The 27989-nt window shown below is 37.4% G+C and overlaps 1 protein-coding gene across 19 annotated transcripts in view; it reads left to right on the top strand.

Moving 5' to 3' along the window:
• The window catches only part of rg (A kinase anchor protein rugose), a 530630-nt gene that overhangs the window by 293090 nt on the left and 209551 nt on the right, over positions 1 to 27989 (top strand). For 8 of the 19 annotated variants that reach the window (XM_069506123.1, XM_069506114.1, XM_034980359.2 and 5 more), the window contains 25 exons: positions 144 to 286; positions 987 to 1073; positions 1553 to 1656; positions 1996 to 2186; positions 2687 to 3003; positions 3906 to 5493; positions 6406 to 6551; positions 7178 to 7342; positions 8102 to 8281; positions 9742 to 9837; positions 10440 to 10547; positions 10890 to 11040; positions 13278 to 13445; positions 15811 to 15899; positions 16711 to 16878; positions 17241 to 17297; positions 19762 to 19872; positions 20356 to 20464; positions 20546 to 20646; positions 21076 to 21274; positions 21851 to 22086; positions 22825 to 22967; positions 23545 to 23707; positions 24875 to 25007; positions 25890 to 26026. In XM_069506123.1, the coding sequence (XP_069362224.1) occupies positions 144 to 286; positions 987 to 1073; positions 1553 to 1656; positions 1996 to 2186; positions 2687 to 3003; positions 3906 to 5493; positions 6406 to 6551; positions 7178 to 7342; positions 8102 to 8281; positions 9742 to 9837; positions 10440 to 10547; positions 10890 to 11040; positions 13278 to 13445; positions 15811 to 15899; positions 16711 to 16878; positions 17241 to 17297; positions 19762 to 19872; positions 20356 to 20464; positions 20546 to 20646; positions 21076 to 21274; positions 21851 to 22086; positions 22825 to 22967; positions 23545 to 23707; positions 24875 to 25007; positions 25890 to 26026 (5090 nt within the window). The remainder of the gene's footprint in view (positions 1 to 143; positions 287 to 986; positions 1074 to 1552; positions 1657 to 1995; positions 2187 to 2686; positions 3004 to 3905; positions 5494 to 6405; positions 6552 to 7177; positions 7343 to 8101; positions 8282 to 9741; positions 9838 to 10439; positions 10548 to 10889; positions 11041 to 13277; positions 13446 to 15810; positions 15900 to 16710; positions 16879 to 17240; positions 17298 to 19761; positions 19873 to 20355; positions 20465 to 20545; positions 20647 to 21075; positions 21275 to 21850; positions 22087 to 22824; positions 22968 to 23544; positions 23708 to 24874; positions 25008 to 25889; positions 26027 to 27989) is intronic. The other 11 variants (XM_069506125.1, XM_069506115.1, XM_069506109.1 and 8 more) reach the window with 10 other exon arrangements.

The following is a 27989-nucleotide window of genomic DNA, read 5'->3' as shown; positions in this document are numbered from 1 at the left end:
CTACCGGCTTGGTTCGGAAATCTCGCAGTATCTTATTTAGATATATTTAAAGTTTATTTGAATAAAAAAGCTTTTATTTTTATAACATTTCCAATTCGGTAAGAGATACGAGTATTTCTATAATGTTTGCCTTCAAATTGCAGAGGGACCCCGGCCCGCGCACAAAGACATTTTGACCATCAGAGCGTACATATTGCTGTTCCTGAAACAACTCATCATGATCGGAAACGGTGTGAAAGAGGACGAGTTACAGTCTATACTCAACTATCTGACGACTATGCATGAGGTATGTATTATACATATGGAATAGGGATCATGACTACTAGTCGAATTAGCGAATTTTGATCAAACGCCAAAACGCTCGCTTAGTTGGAACCGATTTTGAAAATTGTTTCACCAGTAGGAAGCTTAACTATTCCTGAATGACATAGGCTATATATATATCTTATTTTCAAAAAAAATTGAGATCCCTACGAAAATTGTAATAAGCTACCCGTGTGAAGCCGGGGTGATTCATTAGTTGAATAATAAAATCTCTAATGACTCTCGTCCTCACGTCTGCATCTAGTGACTCACTGCGCCTCGTTTGATGTCGTCTGTAAACCTAGTGGAGGCTCTGCTAACGCATGACATAGCATGGCATGTAGAGGTTTCTATCAGAGACCTATGTCCAGCAGTGGGACGTTATTATGAATTATAATGTACAGTGTGAGGCAAAAATAATGCACATCAACCTTAAGAAGAAAATAGCAGATTTGTAGAGCATTGTCTCTATCGTTGAGACCGACAAAACGTCATATAAGTATGAGCGACAGAGACAACGCTCTACAAAGCTGAAAATATGTCATTCTAAAGGCCGATGTACATTACTTTCTGTCACTTCAGTTCTATACTACAGTAGCGAGTTAATTTATATAGGTTAAAATTCAGCTATTAAGTACTTAAACAAATAATTTTCTTAATAAATGTACAATTTATTGTTCCAGGATGAAAACCTTCACGACGTGTTGCAAATGTTGATCTCGCTGATGTCGGAGCACCCCAGTTCGATGGTACCGGCATTTGATGCGAAAGTAAACCTTTACTTTTATTTCTTCCTCTATTTTCTTTGTATGTTTTTTTTTCCTAACAAGCTAAGCGCTGAGTCGGTAATACATAAAATTCTTAACTGATATAAATAATTATCCTTGATATTTTGTCATTTTGATCCGTGGAAAAGAACATAGTGGACGGGGTTCCTAATAATATGGTCCTGTCTCATCAGGTAAATAATATGGTCCTGTCTCATCAGGTAAATAATAAATTTCTGCTATAAATATATGTATAAGCTATCTAAAAGTCACTTTTTTCGTCGGTGTATGCCCGACTAGATTGTTTGAAACTTGTAGGGTGACGAAAAAAGTGACTTTTAGCCGAGCTACATAATAGTAAATAATACTAGCGATACTTTATACGGTAAAACATTACTTTGACTTCCAAACGAGTTTAGATATTGTGGATGATCGGCTTAGCGCTAATATATTTTGAGTTTAAATAACTAAATATATTTCAGGGTGGTGTCAGGACAATATTCAAACTCTTGGCTTCGGAGAGTCAATTAATAAGACTGCAAGCGCTAAAACTTCTCGGGTTTTTCTTGAGCAGAAGTACGCACAAGTACGTATTTTATTGAACAAAAATATTGCTTACTTTACTGTTCGCAACACCTATGTATTTAAAGGTTTATCCAGAAATGTAACAAATTATAGAAATTAGACATCTCACTCTATACTTTACAAATAAATTGCCAAAAGTTGTTAGTGGAAGGTTATTTAGCATGAACGTAGTTTTTGCGATAGATAGGTACGAGTTAGAATAAGCTTTTAGTTAAAACGTAGCTTTAAGTTTTGTTTGTCGGTATATTCTTATCTCGTCTCGTCGGTATGATCTTAAAGATTGTGACATTTTAGTAAATTGCTTGTTAAAATGTAAAATATTCTTGAATTTTCCATTCAGAAGAAAGTACGACGTAATGTCGCCACATAACCTCTATACGCTACTCGCAACTCGACTGAGCGCGTGCGGCGAGGCGCTGGCCTTACCGGTGTATAACGCGCTCTACGAGCTGCTCACCGAGCATGTCGGCCAACAAATCCTCTACACCAGCCATCCCGAACCACAGCCGCACTTCCGATTGGAGAACCCAAGTAAGAAAATTGTGCTTATTGGATTGTACACAATCTCTAAACTAAAGTAATTAAAGGGTCTTATAGTAATCCTATCCTTTTCTTCAGACAACATCTGAAAAAGATAGAACTGTTCTTAGACCACAACCAGCATTTTTTTAGCCACATTATTCCTTTGATCAGTGAAAATGAATTAGAGTTCTTGCTCTTAGGAATAGATGTATGGTCGTCAAGAATTTGGTAACATACTCCAAACTATTCATTTCACTGCACATAGTAGCGTTTATAATCTGAGCATAACTTTAAAAGGTTTATTTCGATCGGTAAAAATTTCTTTGCCAAAAAAATCAAGAAAAAAGGCATCCTTTCTATGAAAACCCGTTCAAAAATTAAGATTAAATAATTTTTGAGCTTATACAGACTAGTAAATTCTCCACAAGACAAATTGATATCTTGTACCTATGCAATCAATGCATAAATTGGATAATTTTATAAATCTGTTATATCTTTTGCCTCCGCAGTGATTCTCAAGGTCGTCGCCACATTGATCCGTCAATCGAAACAAACCGAACAGTTGCTAGAAGTGAAAAAGCTTTTTCTATCCGACATGACGTTACTATGCAGTAACAACCGCGAAAACCGACGGACGGTCCTACAGATGTCTGTATGGCAGGAGTGGTTGATTGCCATGGCGTATATACATCCGAAGAATGCAGAGGAGCAGAAGATATCTGATATGGTGTATTCGCTGTTCAGGATGTTGTTACACCATGCGATAAAGCATGAGTATGGCGGGTGGAGAGTTTGGGTCGATACATTGGCGATTGTGCATTCGAAGGTGAGATTTTCTTAACTAACATCACAGTTTAATGAAATTCTTCATACAGTCGGTCGACGGAAACATCTAAACAGCAAATTAAATTAGATGTTCTTTTAGATATTTCATAGGTAGGGGTTCTTAGAAAGGTATGTGTTCCTGTGCTGCGTATAAACAAAATGCACAGAAGAATCTTAATCATGCTACTTTGATTTTTAACCGACTTCAAAAAAAGGAGGAGGTTCTCAATTCGTCGGAATCTTTTTTTTTTTTTTTTTTTTTTTTTTTTTAATGTATGTTCCCCGATTACTCGAAGACGCCTGGACCGATTTTGAAAATTCTTTTTTTGTTTGAAAGGGTATAGTTCAAAGTTGGTCCCATTTAAATTTGGTGAAGATCTGATGAACATCTTCGAAGATAGATACTGGAACTCCTCAACGGATAAGAGTAAATTGCTCGCGATCAGTGTAACAGCTTAGTAAACAGTAGATTTTAAACCAGTCATAGCATAATTCCATGGGGCCACTAAAAATTGTGAAATAAAAAATTTTTACAAAAAAAATAAAAACCGACTTCGATACACAAACACTAAAAATTGAAAAATAATTTAATTTATTACCGAATATATTATGTATACAAGAGTTAATATAGTTCCATAATAATATTTTTTGGGGTCGGTGCCAATGAGGTGCCATTGTGGAGTCTCATAAAAATATGAAGTCTAGACGATTCGCGCAGCTAAAGTTAATTGGCACCGGCACCAAAAAATATTATTATGGAACTATATTAACTCTTGTATACATAATATATTCGGTAATAAATTAAATTATTTTTCAATTTTTAGTGTTTGTGTATCGAAGTCGGTTTTTATTTTTTTTGTAATTTTTTTTTATAAATAACACTAAGTATTACTTGTATTGCAGGTGTCGTATGAAGAATTCAAACTACAGTTCGCTCAAATGTACGAACATTACGAGCAGAGACGTGCTGACAACATCACAGATCCAGCGGAAAGACAACAGAGACCCATCTCCACGATATCCGGCTGGGATAGACATACGGACGGACAAGTCAAATCTAGAGTACTACCCGACACCGATGACAGTGTAGATAGCACCCCAGTATCTATTAGAAAGTCGAATGTACTCAACCACGGAGCCCAAACTGAAATAGGTAAAGGACTCTCCCTCAGAGAAGTCGAGTCGTGCCGGTGTAAAAAACCCAGTGAAAGTACAGAAGACAGTCGGACTACAGTAGTGTATAGTGAAGTGTGTAAAGTGCATAGCCCCGCCAAAACTGTTACAGTTAATACCGAAGTGCCCTGCGACGAAGGTTGTGATACTAGTAATACCGAAGTCGAACATGCCATCGACGAAGAACCTATCGAAGATACCATGCTCAATGCGAATAACGAATTAGTACAATCAATTATCGAAACTCAACTCCTGGAAAGTACCGAATCGGGAACGGGAACGATAGAACACGATTCAGAAAAAATTGACAAACCTATGTCTCGACAAGGCAGCTTAGATTACATTCCCGTTAGAGATGTAGGGGATAATGTTTTGAAAGACGATAACACTGACAGAAGCGAGGGTCTACCCTCTAGTTTATCAGTGAGCGAAACTGCAAGCCCAGAAAGAATCGCCGATGGATTGAACATAATAACCGAAAGGGAATCTGAACTATCAGATCCGTCCGAGCTATATTTAACTCCAAGTGAAGCGACTAGTCCTAAAAAAGTACAAGATAAGACTGACTCTAGTATTCCAGATGATTCCACGGATGACCCGAAACATATTGCAATTAACATCGTCAATGACGTCCTAACAGTTGCTTTAGAAACAGTGCGGTTAAAAACAGATGATGATACAGATTCAGGTGCCATTTCAGGAGGTATTCCTTCAGAAGGAAACACACCTAATGGCAGAGAAGATTTGGAACAAGATATTGAAGATATTTTAGATGAAAAACAAGCTGCGGAGGCTATCGCTAATGAAATAGTCATGGAAATTTTATCCTCCGTGGTTTCTAGAAATGAAGAAATTACTGAAGTAGAAGATAGTCCAAATAGTCCTCAGAGAGTTATTCCCTCAGATCATCCACATGAAGGCAACGTTTTGCCTCTTGACGGTGAATTTATAGTTCCTGCAACAGAGGAATCGTTAAAAGAGTTTACAGACCTAGAAAGTATTGATGAAGAAAATGCCAAAAACGAAAGCCAAAGAATAGAAACAAATGTACAAGAAGAGCATAAAACCCCAGAAATTCCTCCAATATCGACGATTAGTGAAAACATATCGTTAGGGAATAAACAGCAAGAACATGAAGAAGAAAGAGTTTGTGAGAGTGAAAGGGACAAACGACGCGTCAGTTTACCGGGTGATAGTGAAATGAAACAGGATAGCAATAGGGGTGAGGGTATGTCCTCACAGGGAACGAATACATCAACGTCGCCAAAGCGACCACGCAGTGCTTCTACGAGTACGCAAGTGGATTCTAATCACTTCGGTAAGCTGTCATATATTGTTATATCAATTTCAATTTAAAATATATCGATGAACATACTGTATTTAGAAACCATATTGTGAACTAAATAATTCATTTCTGTCTTCTAAATATATAAAAGGAAAAGGTGACTGACTGACTGACTGACTGATCTATCAACGCACGGCTCAAACTACTGGACAGATCGGGCTAAAATTTGGCATGCAGTAGCTATTATGGCGTAGGCACCCGCTAAGAAAGGATTTTTGAAAATTCAACCGCTAAGGGGGTGAAATACGGGTTTGAAATTTGTGTAGTCCACGCGGACGAAGTCGTGGGCATAAGCTAGTCATACTCTAATTGGTTTGATTGACTTTGACAAATTAGGTAACCAGTGACCAGATTGAAGCCATTAATCAAGAACTGAATTAAATTCACTTTCCAGCCTTACCAAGTTGATTGAAAAAATCTGACTATTGTCAGACTATACCGATAGCTAATTTTTGTGATATTCCTTGAATACTTATAATTCTATTTTTTTTTGACATTAGAGAGGTTCTGTGGCCCTACCGCGGTTGTTTGACAGCTGCAATGTCACGATTGTAATCATCTCTGATTGGTTAATGCTCGCTCACTATTGGCCACAATGCATTGTTGCTCATTGTTGCAACAAGAATCGCACAAATTCAGCCAATCAGAACAATTGAGATTGTAATAATAATTGATGCAGGTTTTAGACAATCGCCCCGCTGGATTCGTTAGATTCTTGATTAGACAGATTCGGTGTAAATGCCAAAAGTACACTAAATTTTAGTCTTGCGGGCTTGAATTTATTAATGAACTTCTTGGAAAATTATGAATTTTAATTAAAAGGGGGGAATATTCCAGTGCATATAAAATACGCATCTTTACTTTGTTGTTCATGAAACTTCACAGAAACCAAGCGTCCGTCAAAGTGCAGCAGACCGATGTTCTCGCCGGGACCGACGCGGCCTCCGTTCCGCATCCCGGAGTTCAGGTGGTCCTACATACACCAGCGGCTACTGTCTGATGTCTTGTTCTCTCTTGAGACTGATATACAGGTAAATAATCTAAATATATAAAAGGAAAAGGTGACTGACTGACTGATCTATCAAACCAATAAACCAACAAACCAGCAAACAAACACACTTTCGAATTTATAGTAAGAGTACTGATCCGGACTCGGTCGCTCGCTTTTTTTTTTTTAAATAACCACCATCATAGACATAGCTACTAGTGAGCTATGTCTACGATTGTTGTTTTACATACATACATATAATTCTTATATTTTAAGCCTTTAAAAAGTGTGAGAAACTGCAATGCCATCAAAACATCAGTCTTTTGGGACATTTTTTAAGTAATCTAAATGCTTTCCAATACATAGTCGAGTCGAGTCACAGTCGAGTTTTTTTGTTATTCTTATGTTTATTCTGTGAAAACTTGTCATTAGCTTTAATCTTCTTCTGTTTTTACCTATTCATTTTTTCATATTAGGTGTAAACTTTCCTGTTAAATAAAATAAATAAAATATTTGTAACACCAATAAAAGGATGTTTTTATACGTAAAAGAATGTGTTTAGGAGTTGAGCAGTTTCTTGAGGCCTTGATCAGTACATTGGTATAGATGATATCAAAAATCAAGTTCTAAATCACGAAAGTTTTAAATATCACTTCTGTTGAATTCCAGGTGTGGCGAAGTCACTCGACAAAATCCGTGATAGATTTCGTGAACAGCAGTGAAAATGCGATATTCGTTGTCAACACAGTGCATCTGATCAGCCAGCTTGCTGATAATTTGATTATCGCCTGCGGAGGATTGTTGCCCTTACTTGCTTCTGCCACATCGCCTAATGTGAGTTGCTTTTATTTGTACTTTTTAAATATGTAGGTTTATTTGTGTTTTGCCCATGAATTAAAAATTCTGTATCAAATTGTTGACTTGACTTGAAGAGCAGAACTTATTAACTTAGTAACTTACTATCAGAGTTATCTAGATATTTCTTATTAATCATCACATTACATTGATCTATAACGTTCTGCTTTAGTCAATTCCGTCAGGCATGAGTAGAGCAGAAAATTATCCGGATATTTGTCATGCAAATATTAATCATCGCATTGAACTGTAAAATTATCCGTCAGTCACAGCAGTGACTGTTGCAAAATTGACGACAAAACCTATCATCATCAAAGCATATCAGCATCAGGAAGTGGTCATTATGGACCGAAACGAGTTGCTGATAAAACCTAACGTTAATCAGCCCCCAATTGTATAAGAACGTATTCATCGTTATCATAATCGTCAACAAATTCTGCCCTTTAGAAACCAAAGGGGTATGGGTTTAATAAAAACTGCCATACCCCTTCCAGGTTAGCCCGCTACCATCTTAGGCTGCATCATCACTTACCACCAGGTGTGATTGCAGTCAAGGGCTAACTTGTATCTGAATAAAAATAAAAATAAAATATAAATACTGAAGCAACCAATCAAAGGGCAGAATTTTTTGACGATTACGATAACGATGAATACGTTTTTCTTACACAATCGGGGGGCTGGGTGATTTTTATACCATGAAATGGAACTTGATTATTGTTTTACTTTTGTACACTCTAGAATGAATTAGACGTGATCGAGCCGACACAAGGCATGCCAGTGGAAGTAGCAGTAACTTTCCTACAGAGGCTAGTATCCATGGCCGATGTACTAATCTTCGCGAGTGCTCTGAACTTCGCCGAATTAGAGGCTGAGAAGAATATGTCCAGTGGAGGGATTCTGAGACAGTGTTTGCGATTGGTAAGTAGCTTGAGTAGTCAATTTTGGAAGGTAGATGTGGTGCCAAACTTTTAGTACGCTCTGAACATAAGGCCAATGGTGTTATCCTTATAAATGAGAAAGTGTGTCAACTTTTCACGGCGCAATCGCTGAGCAAATTTTACTTTCGTCCTGGAAAAAAATATATTCAATTAAACTTTTACAAGTATTTTTGAATCGTCAGCTACATCTACCACTGGTTCGGTATGCCTTTCCTACCGAGAAGAACCAGCAAGAAAAGGACGTAGGATATTTTTTCTTCCTGGAAAATCAAAAACTTCCCATGTGATTTATGTAAAATCGAAATCCAAACAGACAAAGTCGCAGGCATCACTTGGTCATAAATTGTCATGATTCAGTTTTATTGAACTTGGCCAAATATTCAGAAAGAACTAAAAGTTTGGGACGTAGAATTGTAACGTTTTTGTTAGGCGTGAAATACGAGTATCTTAGAAATGATTTGTGACATATGGATTTTACTTTCTAAATGTAGTTTGTTTACGAATGAATCCTTAGGTACTATTAAATTGTTATCTATTGGAATAACTATAGTGTGTTTTAGACCATGGAATTTTAGTACCTTCATAGTACTTAGAAGGATCGATGATATGGATTAATTTGATGTTTCGTAAATTTTAAAACGTACATTTAGATTTCATGTTTTTAACTTTAGTTCAAGTTTTAAAATAGATCTTCTTACGTAGTGTTTAGATCTACAAAAAAGATTTCGATTTATAGTTTTATACTCTATCTCTTTTTATAAATCTTCAAATAGGTTATAAATGTATTTAAAATAGACATAGTTAACATTCATCTATTCTCTATTACTTATAATATATACTAAGGTTTCACCGACGACGTAGCCTATTATTACTGCTATTGGTGCTACTTGGGTTGTATATTGAACTGACAAATCTAAATGTAGAGCTGCCTTTCTCATAATGTTCGATGGAAAAAGATAGCAAATACATTTAGACCTATTTAGGTTAATAGTGTACTCAGCTAACATCAAAGTTTAGAGCCCCTGAATGTAAGTTTCCAGGTTAAGGGGGCGTGTCCACTGAAGCGGATCGGAGCGGAGATGTGTTGTGCAGACCAATCAGATTGTCGGTAAATAACGTAATAATTTCATTCCGTCATCTGACAAAATTCTGATTGGTCAACTATACACATTTCCGCTCCGCCCCGCTTCAGTGGACAGGCACCCTAAAAAGCGTGACACTCAAGTTGCGATTAATCAGCTACTTGTATAACGACGTTTTCCCGTCTCTATGACAGATTTTTGCCAACACGCAGTATATTACGTTTATTTACTTAAATATTTACACTAGGGTCTCAGAACAAAAAAGTTAATGATTTGGCACGTTGTCGGTGAAAATTCATCGTAGAATAGGATAGCTCGTAGCATTCGTAGCAGTAGTTGTAGCGGCATCTGTCGACAGGTGTGCACGTGCGCTGTGCGCAACTGTCTCGAGTGCAAAGAGAGACAGCGTTGCGCCGCCGCAAGGAACAACCGGAACGATTCACCCTCGCCCAAGGTAAGCTCTCGTACGGTTATGTGCCCCTGGTTCTTCAAATTGGAGGTGTGAATCAAAATGACGTAGTTTTTATGTAAAAGAAATACAAATAACCAGCAAATAACAAAACTAAGGTATTCGTAATTTATAAGACGAAACTAGTTTTGAAGACCTTGTAAGCTTATCTCAATCTACAGTGCGACAAGGCTATCTTGGCGCGTAACAAAGCCTTTGTTCTCCAACAGCGCCCCCCTGTCAATGACATTCAAGTGCCAAGAGAGCCTTGTCGCACTTTAACTTATATCATCGCTAATAATATGAATCCCAAAGATGTAGCAGGTGTGTCAGGAAAAGATAGCAACGATGAGCAATTTTATTGACACTCAAGTTATAATCACTCCTTGATAATCATAAATGCCTGGTGTTTTATTCTATTTCATTCAAATTCATGTGCAGTCCTTGAAAATGAATTTCTTTAAAAACACGAAAAGGCGATTTCGAAAAGAGACGTGATCGGGTCTTTCAAAGTTTTAAATAACTCAAACTAAACTAAAATAAAATGTATGGGATCAATCTCATATATTTTATTTTAGTTTCATACAATATATTTATGTATGCCGCAGAGTGTGGTGGCGAGTCTAGCAGACGCTTCCAGTCCAGTGAAAGATCCAGAGAGGCTACTACAAGACATGGACGTGAATAGGCTACGTGCTGTTATTTATAGAGACGTTGTGAGTACATTTTCTTACTGTCATTTGTTTTTATGAAACTATAATAGTGAGAATAGTTGGGGTTGGTATGCTCAAATGGAAGGCTTCAGAATAGGAAAATAGCTGGACTTATTACTGCTAAACACTCCTCTATTCGCTCTGTTAAAATATGTTATTAAAATACAAACTTTGTTATTTTTATTCGATATAACATGTGTTCTGATGAGTTATTCACATTAACTTAAAAGTAAAGGATAACCTGCCATTATTTTTACAATGATCCTGAAGAATATGTCAACAAGGTTTTCCGTAATTGCGTGCTACTGGATTGGTGTTGTAACTGGAAACCTAAATCAATTCCAGGAGGAAACAAAACAGGCCCAGTTCCTATCGCTCGCGATAGTGTACTTCATATCCGTGTTGATGGTATCCAAATACCGCGACATTCTGGAGCCGCCTGCGCACACGCAACCCGAGTGCGCGCGACGAGTGCATCATTCGCACGAACACCACGGTATGTCTACAAAACTTTTTTTTTTGAAAATTCAGATTCTTTCTAGGTATTTATTGTTTATAGTTGTATTTTAAGCGATATATTTTCGGTTTGTTAATGGTTCGATACTTGCTAGTTAAAGTTTTAAGTTGTTGGAGTAATCTTTGTCGAGAAGAAATCTAGCGAAGCATGTTCTTTCATAATCAGAGTTATGTACTTAACTGAAATCTATAAAAAAATGTCTAAAATGAAAACATAAATAGACATAAAAGTAGTTCACCATCCGTAAAAAATTGCAGTATTTCTATTATTAATTTATCCTTACATTTCATAGATATAATCATCGTAATTTTGACATTTTAAGAATTTTTATTTTATTTTATTGTAATTATTTTACATATTAAAACCAATATTTTGGCTGTAAAATTAGTGTTTTACATAAGGAAATAGGTACCTACTTAAAAATATTGTAAAATTCATTTTTGTAGATCTTTATTATATTAATTATTTTGTAAATATCTCATATTCATTGGCAAGTCAAAATTGGCGATATTTTATTTACTTTTTAGACGAAATTATTATTTCGATTTTATTTACGAATACCACATTTCATCAGATTTAAAATTTTATAAATTCATAATTCTGCTTCTTCAATATTACGCTTAGTCGCACCATTAATTTATATTATGACAATAATATCACTATTCTTAGATGAAGTCTCTTAAAAAGAACTAAAGATTAAAACTCAGAAGTTTTACCAAAGTATGAGCCACATGTACGGTCAAAAGAAGAAAATACTAAGAAGTATTGTCTTTTGTGAATTTTCTTGACTTGGTAGCCCCTAGCACTTGCAGTTGTCAAGGCTCAGATTCATAGAGCGTACTTTGACTTCACTCAGACACTAGAATGACAATGATACAGATTTATGTCAGAGACGTAATCCTAATCATGACTGTGACATAAATCCGTCTCTTTTTAACTCTAATAAAATCTGAGGAAACAAACTACGCTCTATAAATCACAGCCTAAAATGTATTAAATTGCGATTGTCGTAATTTACTGTAATTACTGTAACACTTTTGCTATAACTATGAAAAATCCTTACTTCAAGTACTAACGAATTAGAAGATTCGTAGCTGTTAAAATGTTGATGTTGAAGGGAGCTTATGGATTCAAACATCAATTTTTCAATTCCTCGATCGATAATAATTTATCTTCTTTTGACCGTTGCAAGGAACACGAAGGTATACTAATTTAATTTGTATATTATCTGAAGTGGTGTTTTTCCCCTTTTTTCACGCCGCTTGAAAAACGCGTCACGATTTGGGACACTGGTAAAATCTACGTTACTGTCACTGCCTACACTGCGATTATCAACATGAACATGCAAACTTGCCACATGCAACATACAAACATGCTACATGCAACATGCAAACATTACATTATCTACCGCAACCATATTGTATATCGACGATACGTCTACAACTATCATACTTTATGTTTTGCACATTTAAATAATTCCTTTAATGCCCTTCAACTTGATATTTTATTCCTTTATACGACGATTCTTCTTCTACCTGTTTTTCTTCTTCTTATTTTTGTTTTTCTTACAAAATTATGTTTATTTTTATTCTGCATTTGCATGCAAATTTCTCGTTTCTTCCTTCTATGTTATTCTTTTACATAATTTTACGTATCACGATCCTTATATCATGTCTTCACTATTTTGTTGTTTACCTTCTAATTCTTCGTTTCCATGATAATTTTGTGTGCTCATTTCCATTCTGATTTGCTGCTTCATTTTTTACCATATCCGTTATCTTAAATTTTCCCTTGCCTTTTTCTTAATCGATTTCGCCATTACTTATGTTTCTATGTATATTTTGTCTCAATTCATTTTCCATATCTTTGACGGGATTACGACTCCTTTCCACTTCCGTTTGCCCTACTTCTTCTTTTTCATTCATACACGTCTTCTTTGTTTCCATGGTGGTTTTTCCTTATTAATTCTTTTTAAATAAAAAAATAAATAAAAAAATATACTCCAATCTTTCTTATTCTTTTACGTCACATTTGATTTCCTTTGACCTTGGTCTTTTTTTAACCACTTATGCCACCATCCTATGCCCTCCCGTATCCTCTCAATATTTCTTCTTCATGTCACATTTCTAATTTCCATACCTGCTCTTCCTTAATCCTTTTATATTTATCCCTCCTGTATCCCATTATATCCTCGTGGGAACCTGGTGGGCTGGCAGGGTCGCGGCCGCTGTTCCCGCAGTGGTCGCACCACGTGTACCCGCAGTTCCTGCCTGGTGGGCATCCCGCTCACCGCCACTCGCACTGCAAGCTCGATTGCGGCCAACACGTTAATAATAACTCGCACGCGCACGCACGCATCGCTAATTTCCACCGCGCGCACGCAGGTAAACAAACCCGGCCCCGAGAAACATCCGTATTACAAAATTAAATATGCACAGTTATTGTGAAAAGCTTTAAAAATAACTCTTGCCAAATTAAAGCAAGAATATAGGATGCAAAAATATAATCTTTGTAATCGGTAAATTCACCAAAAGATTTGTAACTACAAAATATAATCTTTATGCAAATTGCCAAGTAGCTATTTTCAAGTCTAAAAAGACTTCAAAAGAAGCGTTCAAAAGATTTTTTCGTTTCGTTATAAGACTCTAGCACTATTTGAACTCGACTGAGAAACACACGCAAAAAAAATGGCGCAGTATGTAATCTTAATGTGTCGCGGGCAGAATAGATCATATCTTTGTATGAAATAATAGAGGATTGAACAAATGAGTAACGAATCAAAAATGCAACAGTGGCGCTTTGCTTATAAATTGAAATGTTACTCTTTTGTATTGTCCATAATTTAAAGAAACTGCGGTTTGTAATGCGGATGATGTTTTAAATATTGTATTGTGGTCGATGTTTGCGCACATTGTTTTGTCTAGGCAAAGATAATTCAACAGATGCAATAAAAATCTCTTTTTTTTTCATTCGTGATAATGATAGTTAAATATTTAGGCGCGTTCACAAATATTTCAAATCGATAAAGGAAGAACTTTTCGGTGTTTACAAGATGCGTCAAAAACTATCCGCAATTTGTTATGTAATCGCTGTTTGGACAAAGCAGTGTCTATAGCACAGCTTGGGCATCGCTGACATGTTTTATTTCGTTTATATTATTTGCGTCATCATTCAATTTAGTGACATCATCAAATCATAAAAAATGCATGCATGAGAGTTATTAAATGAGTTCTAATTTAGTAGGTTTTGTTTAGATTTAGAGTTTTGCTTTTTGTAATTTAAATGCACATAATATTGTCTTTCTTTATTTGGAATTCTATCTATCAATAAAAGTAGGAGTTTTTAGTTCTAAATATTGATACATAATATATTATTTTAGGAGTAACTTAACTAGCTTTCTCTACAGCACTTTATCTGATATTTATAAAAAGAAATGAGTGGTTGCGTGGCGAAAGTTGAAACAGTTCTGATTTACTGCACAAATGGGGTATGCTAGGACAAGCATATGAGCTTTAAGCACCCCGTGTATCATACCTCCAGTAACACTAATATTTTATGCATCTTTTCAACTTTTGTAACGAGAATTATTTACAATAAACTAGAAACTAACTGAATAACCGTGTATTCTGTGTACGTAAACTCTCTTCATTTAGTCTTAAAGAACCTTATAGAAGTAAAAGTTATACCCTGTAGGAAACCAACTGCTTTGTTTAAGCTTCGTCGATGTTGTGCCAGGACATATAAAATTATTCATACATTTATCCGCACTTAGCTGGCCGTAAGTAACGAATTTTTAGATTCCCTTGTGAAGTTATCTATTGTAATGCGGAAGAAAATTTGGTGGTGTGTGTATTAATGTGTACACGCGTGTGTGTAACGTTTATGCACATTTTGTTAAGAGTGAAGTGCTTAATTATGTCACTGTTAAATGTTAAGTGTTTTCTAAAGTAGTGTGCATTAAGGGTGTTACGGATATTCACATCAGCATCCGCAAATGTGGAGCATCCGCATTAATTCAGACATCCGCATCAATTAATGCGGGGCTTTTGCGGATGTGGATTCATATTCGCAACAAGTAACCTGCAAAGAAAGTGGGCGGGCCCAGAGCGGCGCGTGTCTCGTACGTGTTTGCTTGTTGATATCTTCGTTCGCCAACTGACCAATCAAAAAGTGTAGTACATTGGTATCCAATAGGGGTGTTACGGATATTCATATCCGCATCTGCGGCAACAACCCTGGTGTGCACGTCATGTACTGTTAAATAGACGATTATTTCACTGACGCTAGGTCAGTGTTGTAGATCTACCACCAAAGCTAGCTACTATGTAACGTTTAAAAGTCAGTAGTGAGGTAAAGGACGCCAGAGGAAGGTACTCGTCGAAAAAATAGAAATGACCCCAAAATACTAAGCACTTAACTTTAACACGTTTTAACGTATAACCTAAATACCTTCAAGGCAAGAGTGAATAAGCATCTTCTAGGCAAGGCGATTGTCGTCAAGCGCAAGCCTATCTTGCAATAAAAAAAACCTTGCCGTGCCTTGTTTTGTTTAATATTTGATTATTAACAGTGGTACTTTATTTCTAAACGCTTAACAGAATGTATGTTAACCAAGCTAAGGTTGCCAAGGTTTGTTACTTAAATAAAGAATTTAAAAATTCGTTACGTACGACTGGTACGGTAGAACTGAATATGCGAGGTTAAATAAGTTAGTATTTGGTTATATTAATTTGCCGTTTCTTTCTCTAGAACACAACGGCGATGACGTCGAATACGCCATGATTGTAGTGGACGAAAATAACTCCACCATAAACGAACTAGACTCCCCTTCCATGAAGGTAAGGTTTTTTGTCTTTTCCTAGTTTGCCGTTTAGATCTTTATGTGGTTTCCGTCAAAGTGAATATGGCATGTACTAATTTTTAATAGTTTAAACCCCCTTTTTCCTCCATCAAGTAATTCTTAGAGATAAAATAGTTTGAGCTGCCGAAACATTTGATTATGAAAACCATTTAATTAGATGTTTATTAATGATCGATTTTTTGCTTTAATGTAAACTTAAGGTTGATATTATAATGTTATAATTTATTGCGAATATAAAAATGTTTTTAAAGTGCCTAACACATAAAACCATATTATGTGCCTTTGCACATCAAGACATTTTTGTGTGCAGTCAACTTGTGTTGTAGTCTGTCGTTTCGTCGTCGTTCATGTAAATTGTCATTGCGTGCAAGGGCTCAAAAATGGTAAACGATATGATTGTACAATTTAAATGGTGAGATATTTTACACTATTGAATATCAACCTTGCGTTCACAAACAAAAATTCCTGAGGGTAATGTATTTTTCCGAAGATTTACTTAGCATGCAGTTAAGATAGAGATACTTTACAAACATCAAAACAAAGTAGTCTAGAAATCACGGAATCTTTCAAAAATAGTGATAGCATTAGGTCAATCCTTCGGTGTAATGCATGCCCCCTTTAAAGTACATACAAAACTCATAAATTTATTTTTGGCGAGTTTGATTTGCTACGTACATTGTCCATCATTGGTTTATTGGTTTTCGTTTGGATACGTTAATGTGGTGTCATTTATGATTGAACGCTACATACATTCGTTCTTATTTTGCCGTCGCGTTTAATTGATAAAGGATGGGACGGAAGAGGGCGTGGCTAAGATCGAAACGACGACCGACGAAGTGAAACCGAATTCTGGGGAGAAGGCCAAGATGGTGGAATTGGCCCTTACGCCGTGCTCTGAGAAAGAGGAGCCACTGTTCAAATCGAGTCTTCGAGTGCAGACTCAGCCTAAACAGAAGGTCAGTTTTGGGTTATAGGTTCGATTTGTGCCTTCTATTTAGTTTAATTCGAGTTTCCTTCGAGTTTTGGTGGCCTTTCGGAAACTTTGGTGTTTGGTTCTCTTTAGAATTCATTGCAACGGGGTCTATCTCTCTCATCTATTTCAATATAGCTGTATACTTCGTTAGTAAATTCAATAGTGATTCGGTGTGTTATTTCTTTAGAATCATTTATTATATTATAGTTTTATTATTTTGTATTATTAATTATAATTAACAGAATATAGCCAAGTTCTGACCCATACATTGTACTATCATTATTGTAAACTTAAATATCCTTAAAAATTACGTATTATTAAATTATCTTTATTGTCCTATCTAAGCTTCCCAGCGCAAGGTCCAAAACATTGTCGGGGATAACAGTTTCGGTTGTGAACCTGGTTTGTACACGTTGAATTAAACACGACTTTTTAGTGTGAACGAACACCCACAAATGGTTTATGGAAGCCTGGTAATACGGTAGTTAAATAACCAAATCTGTTAATTTCAGACAAGATTTTTTATATTGCACCTTTATCATTTTCGGAAAATATGAAAGGGGAGTGATTATTATGATGCGACATCGTAATCATTGTTGTTGGCTGATTTCCTATTCTCTTCTGAGCTCTTAAGTCTTTAAGCCACTAAGGGATGGATTGCGATTATCGCATTGATTACATCAATACTTGGGTCCTAGGACTAGCACCAAAGTTTGACAGATGCAGTGTGATAATTGCATGATTGGTTTATTGGATTAAATGCAGAGCAGCAGCAGGAATACCATAAAGTCAGCCAATTTACTAATAACATTTTACAACTTTCAACTGATTTCGATGCGATTCAATAAAACAGTATACCTATTATAGGTTTCCAAACCACACTGATTTCACAAGCTTGTCAAACAAAATGCAATTTGGGTAAAATACACTGCGTGCAATTTACATAGGTATACACTGACCACAGAGTACGCTATGTTACACTCAACGTCACAAAAACGTATTGTAAATATGTACTTGCAATTTTTATATAATAAGTATCACAATTGTTTTTAAATTCACTTTCACTGCTATACTAAGCTACAAACATTATAGCCAAATACTTAGTTTCTAAGTAAGTACCTATTTGAGTTCTTATCACAAAAGTTACAATTTTTTTCTGTGAAGAAACTAAGTATTTATTTATTTTTGTTAGGGCTTGGTAATTGTCAATAATTACTACAGAAGACTAGGTTTTTGTTTCGGATATAATTCTACGTCTCGGTCTAGTCCTGTAGTCGTTGACAGTTCGAGATGGTAATCGGGGAGGGAACGTCCTGCACACCCGCAGAGCCCTCGTGCTGACCCGGTGCGGGCTAGCGACGGTTCCGTGCGGGATGTCCCCCCGCCTCATACCCTGATTGCCATCGTAACCTGTCGCGTTCTATACAATACTTACTATTAGAAAATAGAAAATTAATATCACCTGTGCATTTCAGCTCCATGAAATACTATTATTTCTATGTATGTATTAGTATTGCTTCGCTTGCTGTCTCCACCTTTATTTAGTTTGCATGTTATCACTTTATTGAACTTGGCCAGAAAAAATGACTAAAGATTATTTAACATGATAAAGCTTTGGTCATACAGGTGAATCCCGCGCGAGCTGCAATCATTGAATCGTGTGGATGTGTTCAAGACGCGGATATTCGCATAAAATATTTATTGATCCCGCATCGCGCGCAAGATTATATTCATTTTAACCGAAGCTTTAATTTTTTTTAATAATACATCATTCGTCTATGGAATATCATTGAAAGTTCACATAAAAGCATGAAGTCTGTTTTAAACAAGCACTTTTTCCATAGACTAATGATATAAAGAATGCACAAAGTATTAAAAATAGTATTTTTCTGGTCAAGTTCTGAGCTTTTTACCCCTCTTTCTTAGAGTTTTAGACGTGTTCTAATGGCCACTAATATTTTATCTATCACTTATCTATTAAATAAATAATTGACTATAAACCTATTGTACTCTGGACAGCGTAGGTATTTTTATTTATTATGTGTATTTGTGAATAATAATATAAATACAATTTGCTAAAACTAATATATGTATTAACCTAATATTTTTTTGTGTATACCCAATAAATATTTTAGTACTGATTGCTAATTTCAAATTTCTTACATTTTGAAATTGTATTTCGAGAGTTTATCTATGTAAATGACTTATTATTTGTGCTTAAAGATGGCACCTTATATTCAGAGTCATAGCTCTCGGTCACACGGACGCTTTTCTAAAGCGTGTTAAAAATCGTCGAATCTGACATAAGCCAAATTTAAATAACACTTATCAGCATTCAGCAAGTGTTGTAACTTGTGATTTCAACACTGGTCCTCGATCGACCAATCCTACCTGTAATCTATCGATATATCACTTAGAAACGTTGTCATTTAAAAAAGGTCTTCTTCGACAATTAACAACGTTTACTAACTATTTAATTGATTTATTAATTTTGACCTTTAGCTAAACGTATGAACACATCCTGCGAAAGGCCGGGAACGCTGCCACGATTTTGTGGATGGTTAAGTTGCATTTCGCGTACAATGTCAGTTTTGTTGTCCTTGAATAATGGACTAGCTAGACTGTGAAAAGTTGCTAGTATACTGTATAGTGGGTTATATTAGTCGCAAAAAGTTCCCACGCAGTTGCGGGCAATGTAGGATGCCGCGCTATCCACGGCTACGATTCACGTGAGTACAGAGCGAGCTTGTATTTTAAAACAATTTCCTTCATTCTTCCTTAAAAAAGCGTCCGTGTGTAGGAGGGCTTAATTCAAATTTTTGATATAGTATAAAATTAACATGGTTCAATCTGCAATAATTACCAGAGCGTGGACTCGATAGAAGACGCGGGCTCCTTCCACCTCAACTCCACTGAAACTACCAACAACGACCCCGAGACGTCCAGCGAGATTGCGCTAGATGACAACAAACATCCCGTAAGATATATTTTACTTCTTCCGCAGCCACCTGTTTTTATAAGTTTATTTCTTCTTCGCAATGAATAGTCATCATCTAAATATTATATAAAAAGAAAAGGTAACTGACTGACTGACTGATCTATTAACGCACAGCTCAAACTACTAGAACGATCGGGCTGAAATTTGGCATGCAGATAGCTATTATGACGTAGGCATCCGCTAAGAAAGGATTTTTGAAAATTCAACCCCTAGAGGGGTGAAATTGGGATTAGAAATTTGTGTAGTCCACGCGGACGAAGTCGCGAGCGTAAGCTAGTGTATCAATAAGAGCACTTCAAATTGGGCAAACATGGGCGTAAGTTTTAAGCTACGATATACCTAAATCTCTCACTTAAATGCATAATATAATAATCCACTTCAATAAAAAAAAATGTTAAAAAAATTAATTTTAGAAGATTACTTAAGAAGAATGTTTTTGTGAAATTTGTGCGTATTTCCTAGGTGAGTAACGACGAATCCTGGACTGACGTAAACTTAAACGAAGATGGTGAAAGAGGTCCTGCCACAATTACTGGAAGGACGAGAGATCACGAAGGAAATATACATGAAGGTAACTCACACAAACGCTTGATACGAGATCAATTGAATAACTTCATGAGTTATAGCTGACTAATTTCTGATTTTGTCACAGATATCGACAAACAAATTCATATGAGAAATTCAGAACACCACCACCTTGCTCAGCGACACCAAAATAGAAGTTTGCAAACTGCGCAAAGACATTTACATCCGGTAAGTTAGTTTTTTAAATTAAATACTTTATTAGACTTGTAGGGATGAGAAATTAGAATACAGCGTAAACAATATCGCTCTTCAACAAATGACACATTCGAGCGGGAAGTCTGCGTACGTTTTTTCGCACGCGGAATTTCGCTTATTTGTTTTGTCAAGAATAAATACGATTGTTTTGCATAATAAGCGGTTAAAATGATTATGGCTTTTTGGTGTCCTCCGTTTTGACATCTACGTATAAGTAAGTAGTCGACATGTCAAGGTAGCAATCGGTGTGGAGACGCCCTGGACAGAGCCCCCCTCTAACCCGGTGCGGGCGAGCGCGGGTGACGTGCGGGTGTGTCCTCATACCCCGATTGTCATCACTACCTGTCACGTACTATAACATTAGCCGATTAGATTAGACGTTCAGTTTCTTGTATTACATAGGATAACGAAACCCTCGCCGGCCTCACAATGAACGCATCAATGTCCGCGGACGGCGTGTCTCGCGAGGCTTCCCTCACACACAAACTGGAGACAGCGTTGGGACCGGTGTGCCCACTGTTGAGGGAGATCATGCTGGACTTCGCGCCGTTTCTCTCCAAAACTCTGGTTGGAAGTCACGGACAGGAATTGCTGATGGAGGGTAAGTTATGATAACATTTTTAGTAACTGTACCCTATCCGTGGAATGGAGTCAATATAGCGCTCTCTCTACTGGACTAAGAGCCAGCGCGTGCTAGACCTTCGTTTTTTATAAAAGCTGAAAGTTTCTCTAAGCAGGTACGCAGGCTACGCAGGTAGCCCTATTTTTCTATGATTCTACGTCACCATAGCCTATTTGACATATCGTCGATTTAGGATCAAACCGAGAGTTTCTCCACTCTAGTTCACTCTGCCAATGACCAATGAGTTACATTACGCGGCCGAAAGTAATGTACATCGGCCTTTAGAATGACATTTCTACTTTGTAGAGCGTTGTCTCTGTCACTCATACCTACATGACGTTTTGTCGATCTCAACGACAGGAACAGCGCTCTACAAATCTGCTATCGCCTTCTAAAGGTCAATGTACATTTGTTTTCGGCCACGTACTGTAAATGTATAGAACATCAAAAAATTCTTGTTGGAATGAATCGTCTATTGCGCAGTACGTACCAACCGTCGTTGCTAACAAGGCAATTATTCCAAACATACCTACTACCCAAATCCGTTCATTGCAGGTCTCCAGACCTTTAAATCCAGCACCTCAGTGGTGGAGCTGGTGATGCTGCTCTGCTCCCAGGAGTGGCAGAACTCCCTGCAGAAGCACGCCGGTCTGGCGTTCATAGAGCTGATCAACGAGGGTCGATTGCTGTCACATGCTATGAGAGACCACATCGTGAGAGTGGCGAACGAAGCCGAATTTATACTGAACAGGATGAGGGCGGATGATGTCCTCAAACATGCAGATTTCGAGGTACTTTTTTTGACTGCAATTTCTTCTAAGTTGTTCTCAAAATAGTTATAGAAAATTATCTTCATTCTACCTGATGTGCTGAGAAAGCGATTTAGAGAATAAAATTGTCCACTAACATTTTGTCGCAAATAAATAAATTATTTTATCTGTTTTTTTTTGGAAAATACGACAAGATAAGTAGATTACAGTAGGTACGTGGCCGAAAGTGATGTACATCGACCTTTAGAAGGAGATAGCAGATTTGTAGAGCACTGCCTCGGTCGTTGAGACCGACAAAATGTCATATAGGTATGAGTGACAGAGACAACTCTCTACAAAGCCGAAATGTCACTCTAAAGGCCGATGTACATTACTTTCACGGTGATTCTATAAAATGCCAATGAACGCGCGTTGGTGCCGCTTGCGTCAAATGCTCTCACCTAGTTGCCACCACACACGAACGGGCAGATGCGTGGCACTTATACGCTACTTATTTCTCTTGACGCTTAACGCATGATCACCTTAAAGTTTAACGGAAAAGACTTTTCTACCAGATTTGTGTAAATTTTGCGTACATGTCAGGGAAGGGAGATCTCAGGTTTTTTTCTTTTGTTCAATGGCCGTTCCCAGTCCCAAATCAGCACATTGCACTTCGCTATTCCCACGTAATTTGAAGAAGGCATAAAGAAGATTGGCCGTTAGTCAAGTAAATGTCAGTGTAAACTAGTTAGTTAGTCATCAGATATTGTTTTGTTACAGTGTCTGTGCGCGACAACAAATCAAGAGAGAGGTGAGGAAGAGCGAACTTGCGAGCGACTAATAGCCGCGGCCCGGCGCCGGGACCAAGCGTCCGCCGCGCGGCTATTAGACAAGTTGCAGCACGCAGCCGCGGCCAGAGCTGGGTAACTATCACTACCCATACTATAAATGCGAAAGTGTGTTTGTTTGTTTGTTGGTTTATCCTTCAATCACGTCACATTGTATCGACGTGATTTTTTTTGCATGGATTAAGTGAGGGTGGGATCTATAGAGCACACTCTGACTTAGCTAAGACTTAAGACAGAGTTAAAACGAGACAGCTATATCTTTTACATAAATCCGTCTCGTTTTAACTCAATCTTAAGTCTGAGCAAAGTTAAAGTGCGCTCTATTTATCTCAGCCTTAGAGCTGGGGAGTGACATATTATAGTCGGGATAAAAAATACCATGTCCCGGAAAATCAAGGAACTCCCAACGGGATTTTAAAAACTTAAATCCATGCGGAGTCGCAGGGAGCCGCTGGATTCAGACGGCGCAAGACCGTGACGTGTGGAGGTCCCTATAAGAGACCTATGTCCAGCTGTGGACGTCTATCGGTTGATACTGATTATGAAATCCATACGGACAAAATCGAGAGCATCAGCTAGTAACCTATACTTGTACTTATATTTGTATCTTACAGTGCTAATGAAGAAACGAGATAAAATATTTTGTTTATAGTGTGAGTGAAGGAGAATCAATAGACGGGGGGTTTTGGAAACTGGATTCTTGGGAAGACGACGCGCGTAGAAGAAGACGGCTGGTGCCAGATGCTCGCGGCAGGAGGCACGCTACCAGATCACACCACGCACCGCTACCGCCGCCCAATGACGCTATTTTACAGGTATAATGCGTAGAAAATGAGTCCTCACGAACCATTTTAACTTTACGTGTCAATTGTCATGTCAAAAGTACTATTTTAGTCTTTGTTTTAAAGGTGAACCGTACTTTTGACATGACAGCTGTTGACCCATACAGTTAAAATGGCGTATGAAAACTCATTTTGTACGGACTATAATAAACGTATTTTTAAACGACTTCCAAAAAATGATTTTGCTTTTGCCAATGATACTTAAATCGCAAATGATCAAAATATCTAAATCGGTTTTGATATTTATTTATTTTTCATTTGGAAGCATGTAAAATTTGAACATTATAGTTCACCAATTTTAAATGGAACGGGAAATACACGTGAAAATAGAGAGAAAGCGCCTGACTGATTTTTCTCTGCAAAAGCTTTTTCTCAAAATTTTACAATTGTGTCGATAGACGGCGCTAGTATCGATTAGTCGGTAGTCCAAACTCATTGGACATGAGACCTCAGTTCGGGGCCAACTAGTACAGTACGCGGCAGAAAGTAATGTACATCGGCCTTTAGAATGACATTTCGGCTTTGTCGTTGTCTCTGTCACTCATACCTATATGACGTTTTGTCGGTCTCAATGACAGAGACAAAAATCCGCCATCTCCTTCTAAAGGTGGATGCACATTATTTTCTGCCGCGTACTGTAGTTGTACTGCATGCCTGAGAGTTCTCCATAATGTTCTCTAAGGTGTGTGAAGTCTACCAATCCGCACATGGCCAGCGTGGTAGACTATGGCCAAGATCCTTCTCACTCTGAGAGGAGACCCTTGGCTCTGTAGTGAGCCGGCGATGGGTTGATCGTGATGATGATGAAGACTGTAGTTGTAGTTAATCCATACTAATATTATAAATGCGAAAGTGTGTCTGTCTGTCTGTCTGTCTGCTAGCCTTTCACGGCCCATCCGCTCAACCGTTTTTAACAAAATTTGGTATAGCGATAGCTTGCATCCCGGGGAAGGACAAAGGCTACTTTTGATCCCGGAAAATCAAAGAGTTCCCATGGGATTTTTAAAAACCTAAACCCACGCGGACGAAGTCGCGGGCATCATCTAGTTAGAACTAATTCTTCGGTCGTAGCACTTCGTATAATTATGATAGAACTTCACGTAGAGGTAAGTTCGTTTAATCGTTAATCGTGATTCGTAGGCCACGGAAGAGTTACACGCAAGAATCGCTCAGGCGTCCGGGGGAGCGCAGCTGCCGGCGCCGCCCGCTGCCGAGTTGCTGGACGACGCTGAATTGCTTTTGGACGAACGGGACGCAGAACAAGACCTTACTGGTAAGTAGTCTCCGATATTGGATAGAAACAATTCGTTCAATAAAAAATTTTGTTGGCAGAAAAAGTTTTCAATATTTTTGTACGTGAATGCTGACTTCAATCTACACGTTTACCAATTTTCTATTTCATTAAGAGTTCCGTATGGAATTTAAAATTCTCATAAAGACCATATATATTTTACCTGTTTATGTTTATCCTTTATAAGTTATTGTAACGAATGGATTTGTGAAGAATTTACCTAATACTGGCCATTAGGGCGCCTTTCCCACGGTTTTTTAAATATTTTGTTCTTTTCCTGAAAAATCACTTATTATTATTTACATCAAGCCCGCGATTTCCTCCGCGTGGATTTAGGCTTTTTTACAAACCTATGTAAAAAAACCTGTGATTTTTTTTTCATTTTCCGGGATAAAAAGTAGCCTATGTTTAACTCCGGGATACAAGCTATTTCATTTCCAAATTTCGTCAATACATATCCCGTGGGAACTCTTTGATTTTCTGCAATAAACCGTACTCTAAGTCCGTCTCCAAGATGCTAGCTATCTCTGTACCTTTCATCAAAATCGGTTAAACAGATGAAGTATAAAAAGGTTACAGATAGACAGACGGACTTTCGCATATATAATACTACCTAATGCCCCCGACTTCGTTCGCGTGGATTAAGTTTTTAAAAATCCCATGGGGACTCTTTCATTTTTCTGGATAAAAAGTAGCCTATGTCACTCGCCAGCTCTTTAACTACACCCATGCACGATACGACATCCACGTAAATCACGTCGATACGTTGCCCCGTTGCGACATGATTGAAGGACAAACCAACGAAGAAACACACTGTTGCATTTATAATATGGGTAGTGATTAATATGGATATGTAATGTGCAGGTCCAGTGAACATCAGCACGCGCGCGAAGCTGGTGGCTCCAGGCCTTACCGCCCCCGGGACGCTGTCTCTCACGTCTACGGAGCTGTACTTCGAGGTGGACGAGGAGGACCCCGAGTACAAGAAGATAGACCCTGAGGTATGTGCCCTCACTTAGTCCTGTAGGACTGTAGTCTCTAAATCCATTGTGATGATGCTGATAATAAAAATTATATATTCTTTGTTAGCGGCTGAAAAATCTACACTGCAGTATTATGTTAATCGCGTACTATAGGAGTTATTTATACCTATGGTACATTATACAATCTAATACGGTATTATACAATCTAATACGGTAGGTTTCCTTAATCAGTCGACCTGTAGCGCGGCGTAATCGTTTGGACCTTTCTTGCAGAACATTAACCTATACATAATTTATGAGACTGTTTCGTGCTCGACGAACAAGCATGTCATAAAACAAATATTTTCAAGTTCTATAACAAGTGGTAGACATTTTGTTAATCTACTCCTAAAGCCGGAATTTAATAAATAACGTCAAGTTACGCGAAACACAGATCTCCAAATATGTTTAAGTTGCTAATAACGACTCTTCCATAGTTAATAAGTCCCAAACATTAATTTAACAACACATTAAAAGAAAACCGCATAATAAATTTTCTTTTTATCGCTTTATAAATAAAATTTTAAGTTTTTTCTCATAGGGTTTTGTTTAAAAATAAAACGGGGTCTCTTATGACAAAGGCGAATTCAAATAAGGTGTGACGTTAGATCTTTGTACGATTATTTATTTAAAGTCTGTGTTTGTTCAAGAAGTAGTAAAATGAAAATTATGTCGTTCACGCCGCGATCCAAATGATGTAAAACCTTAAAACAAGGCTAATACAATCTCAATCTTATGACTAATGGAATTACATTTAAATTGGATTGTTCGTGTTTGTGATTTAGGGATGTTTGTAAATGGAGCAGAGTGTGATATCGATAGCGTGTATAGGCGTGTAATATAGGCGGGTAACCGAATATGAGGCACTTTTAAGTGCTCGAACAATGGAGCCCCGCGGCGCGGTGGCCCGCGAGGCGCCACGCTAGTGAGGTGCTTTGTTCTCTTTTTAATACGATAAAAATTAAAGTATATAAATTTATAGGTTTAATATATTCGCAGTATTTTATTTCTTAAATAACTTCTCAAGGCATGATACTTGTTGCCATTAAATTTCGTTATTGATTGTTATCAAAAAAAATTAAAAGCTTCGTAGATGGTTAGCCTAGACTCGATAAGGAAACCTCATTTTTATGGGGCTACAAAAATACATTATTTGTTGTTGATAGGTCAGTTTTGGGGTGGTTTAGAAAAATCAACATGTTTGTGTAACCTGTCACCTGTCAATTATTTACTAAATAGAACAGAACGGATATAAAAGTTTTTAATTTAAATAAACTTTAACAAAGTGCTTTCGAATCGTCAAGTTGATAATACTGAGTAACATTGAACGGAACCTTGGTAGTCCGTGTGCCAAATGCCAACTATGTTTATATCGATATCGATCGTCTGTAATATAAAACACTAGCTGATGCCGGCGACTAGGTCGGCGTGGAATTAGGTTTTTAAAATTGCCGTGGGAACTCTTTGATTTCCCGCAATAAAAAGTAGCCTATGTCACTCTCCAGGTCTTTATATATAAACATGCAAAAAATCACGTCGATGCACCGTTGCAACGTGATTGAAGGACAAACCAACAAACAAACACACTTTCGTATTTATAGGTAGTATGGGTACTGATGATTATTATCGATATATCAGTGGCGCATGCCTATTCGTCAGCGGTGTGTGGCTCGAGCCCTCAGTGCGGGACAGCGGGACAATGGCGTCCCGTCGCGCTCGCGAGCGGGACGAGGCCGGACAAGTTGTAATGTACAGGCGGGTAGCTCGAGGAATTGTTCCTAGAACCACGAGTAAAGGGTTTCAAATTACTTACAATAAAAGGAGTTTGACTGACATATTATATCAACGTACCACTGGGTCTAGAAAATTTGCATGTAGGTTTTCGTCATGCAATTTATTTACACAGGAAATAAGTTCGCGAGCGTGATCGCTTCTTAATGAA

The sequence above is a fragment of the Maniola hyperantus genome, chromosome 22 (genome assembly GCF_902806685.2).
Source record: "Maniola hyperantus chromosome 22, iAphHyp1.2, whole genome shotgun sequence".
Lineage (NCBI taxonomy): Eukaryota > Metazoa > Arthropoda > Insecta > Lepidoptera > Nymphalidae > Maniola > Maniola hyperantus.
The sequence above is the reverse complement of the archived record's forward strand: the minus strand, read 5'-3'. Positions and strand labels throughout refer to the sequence as shown.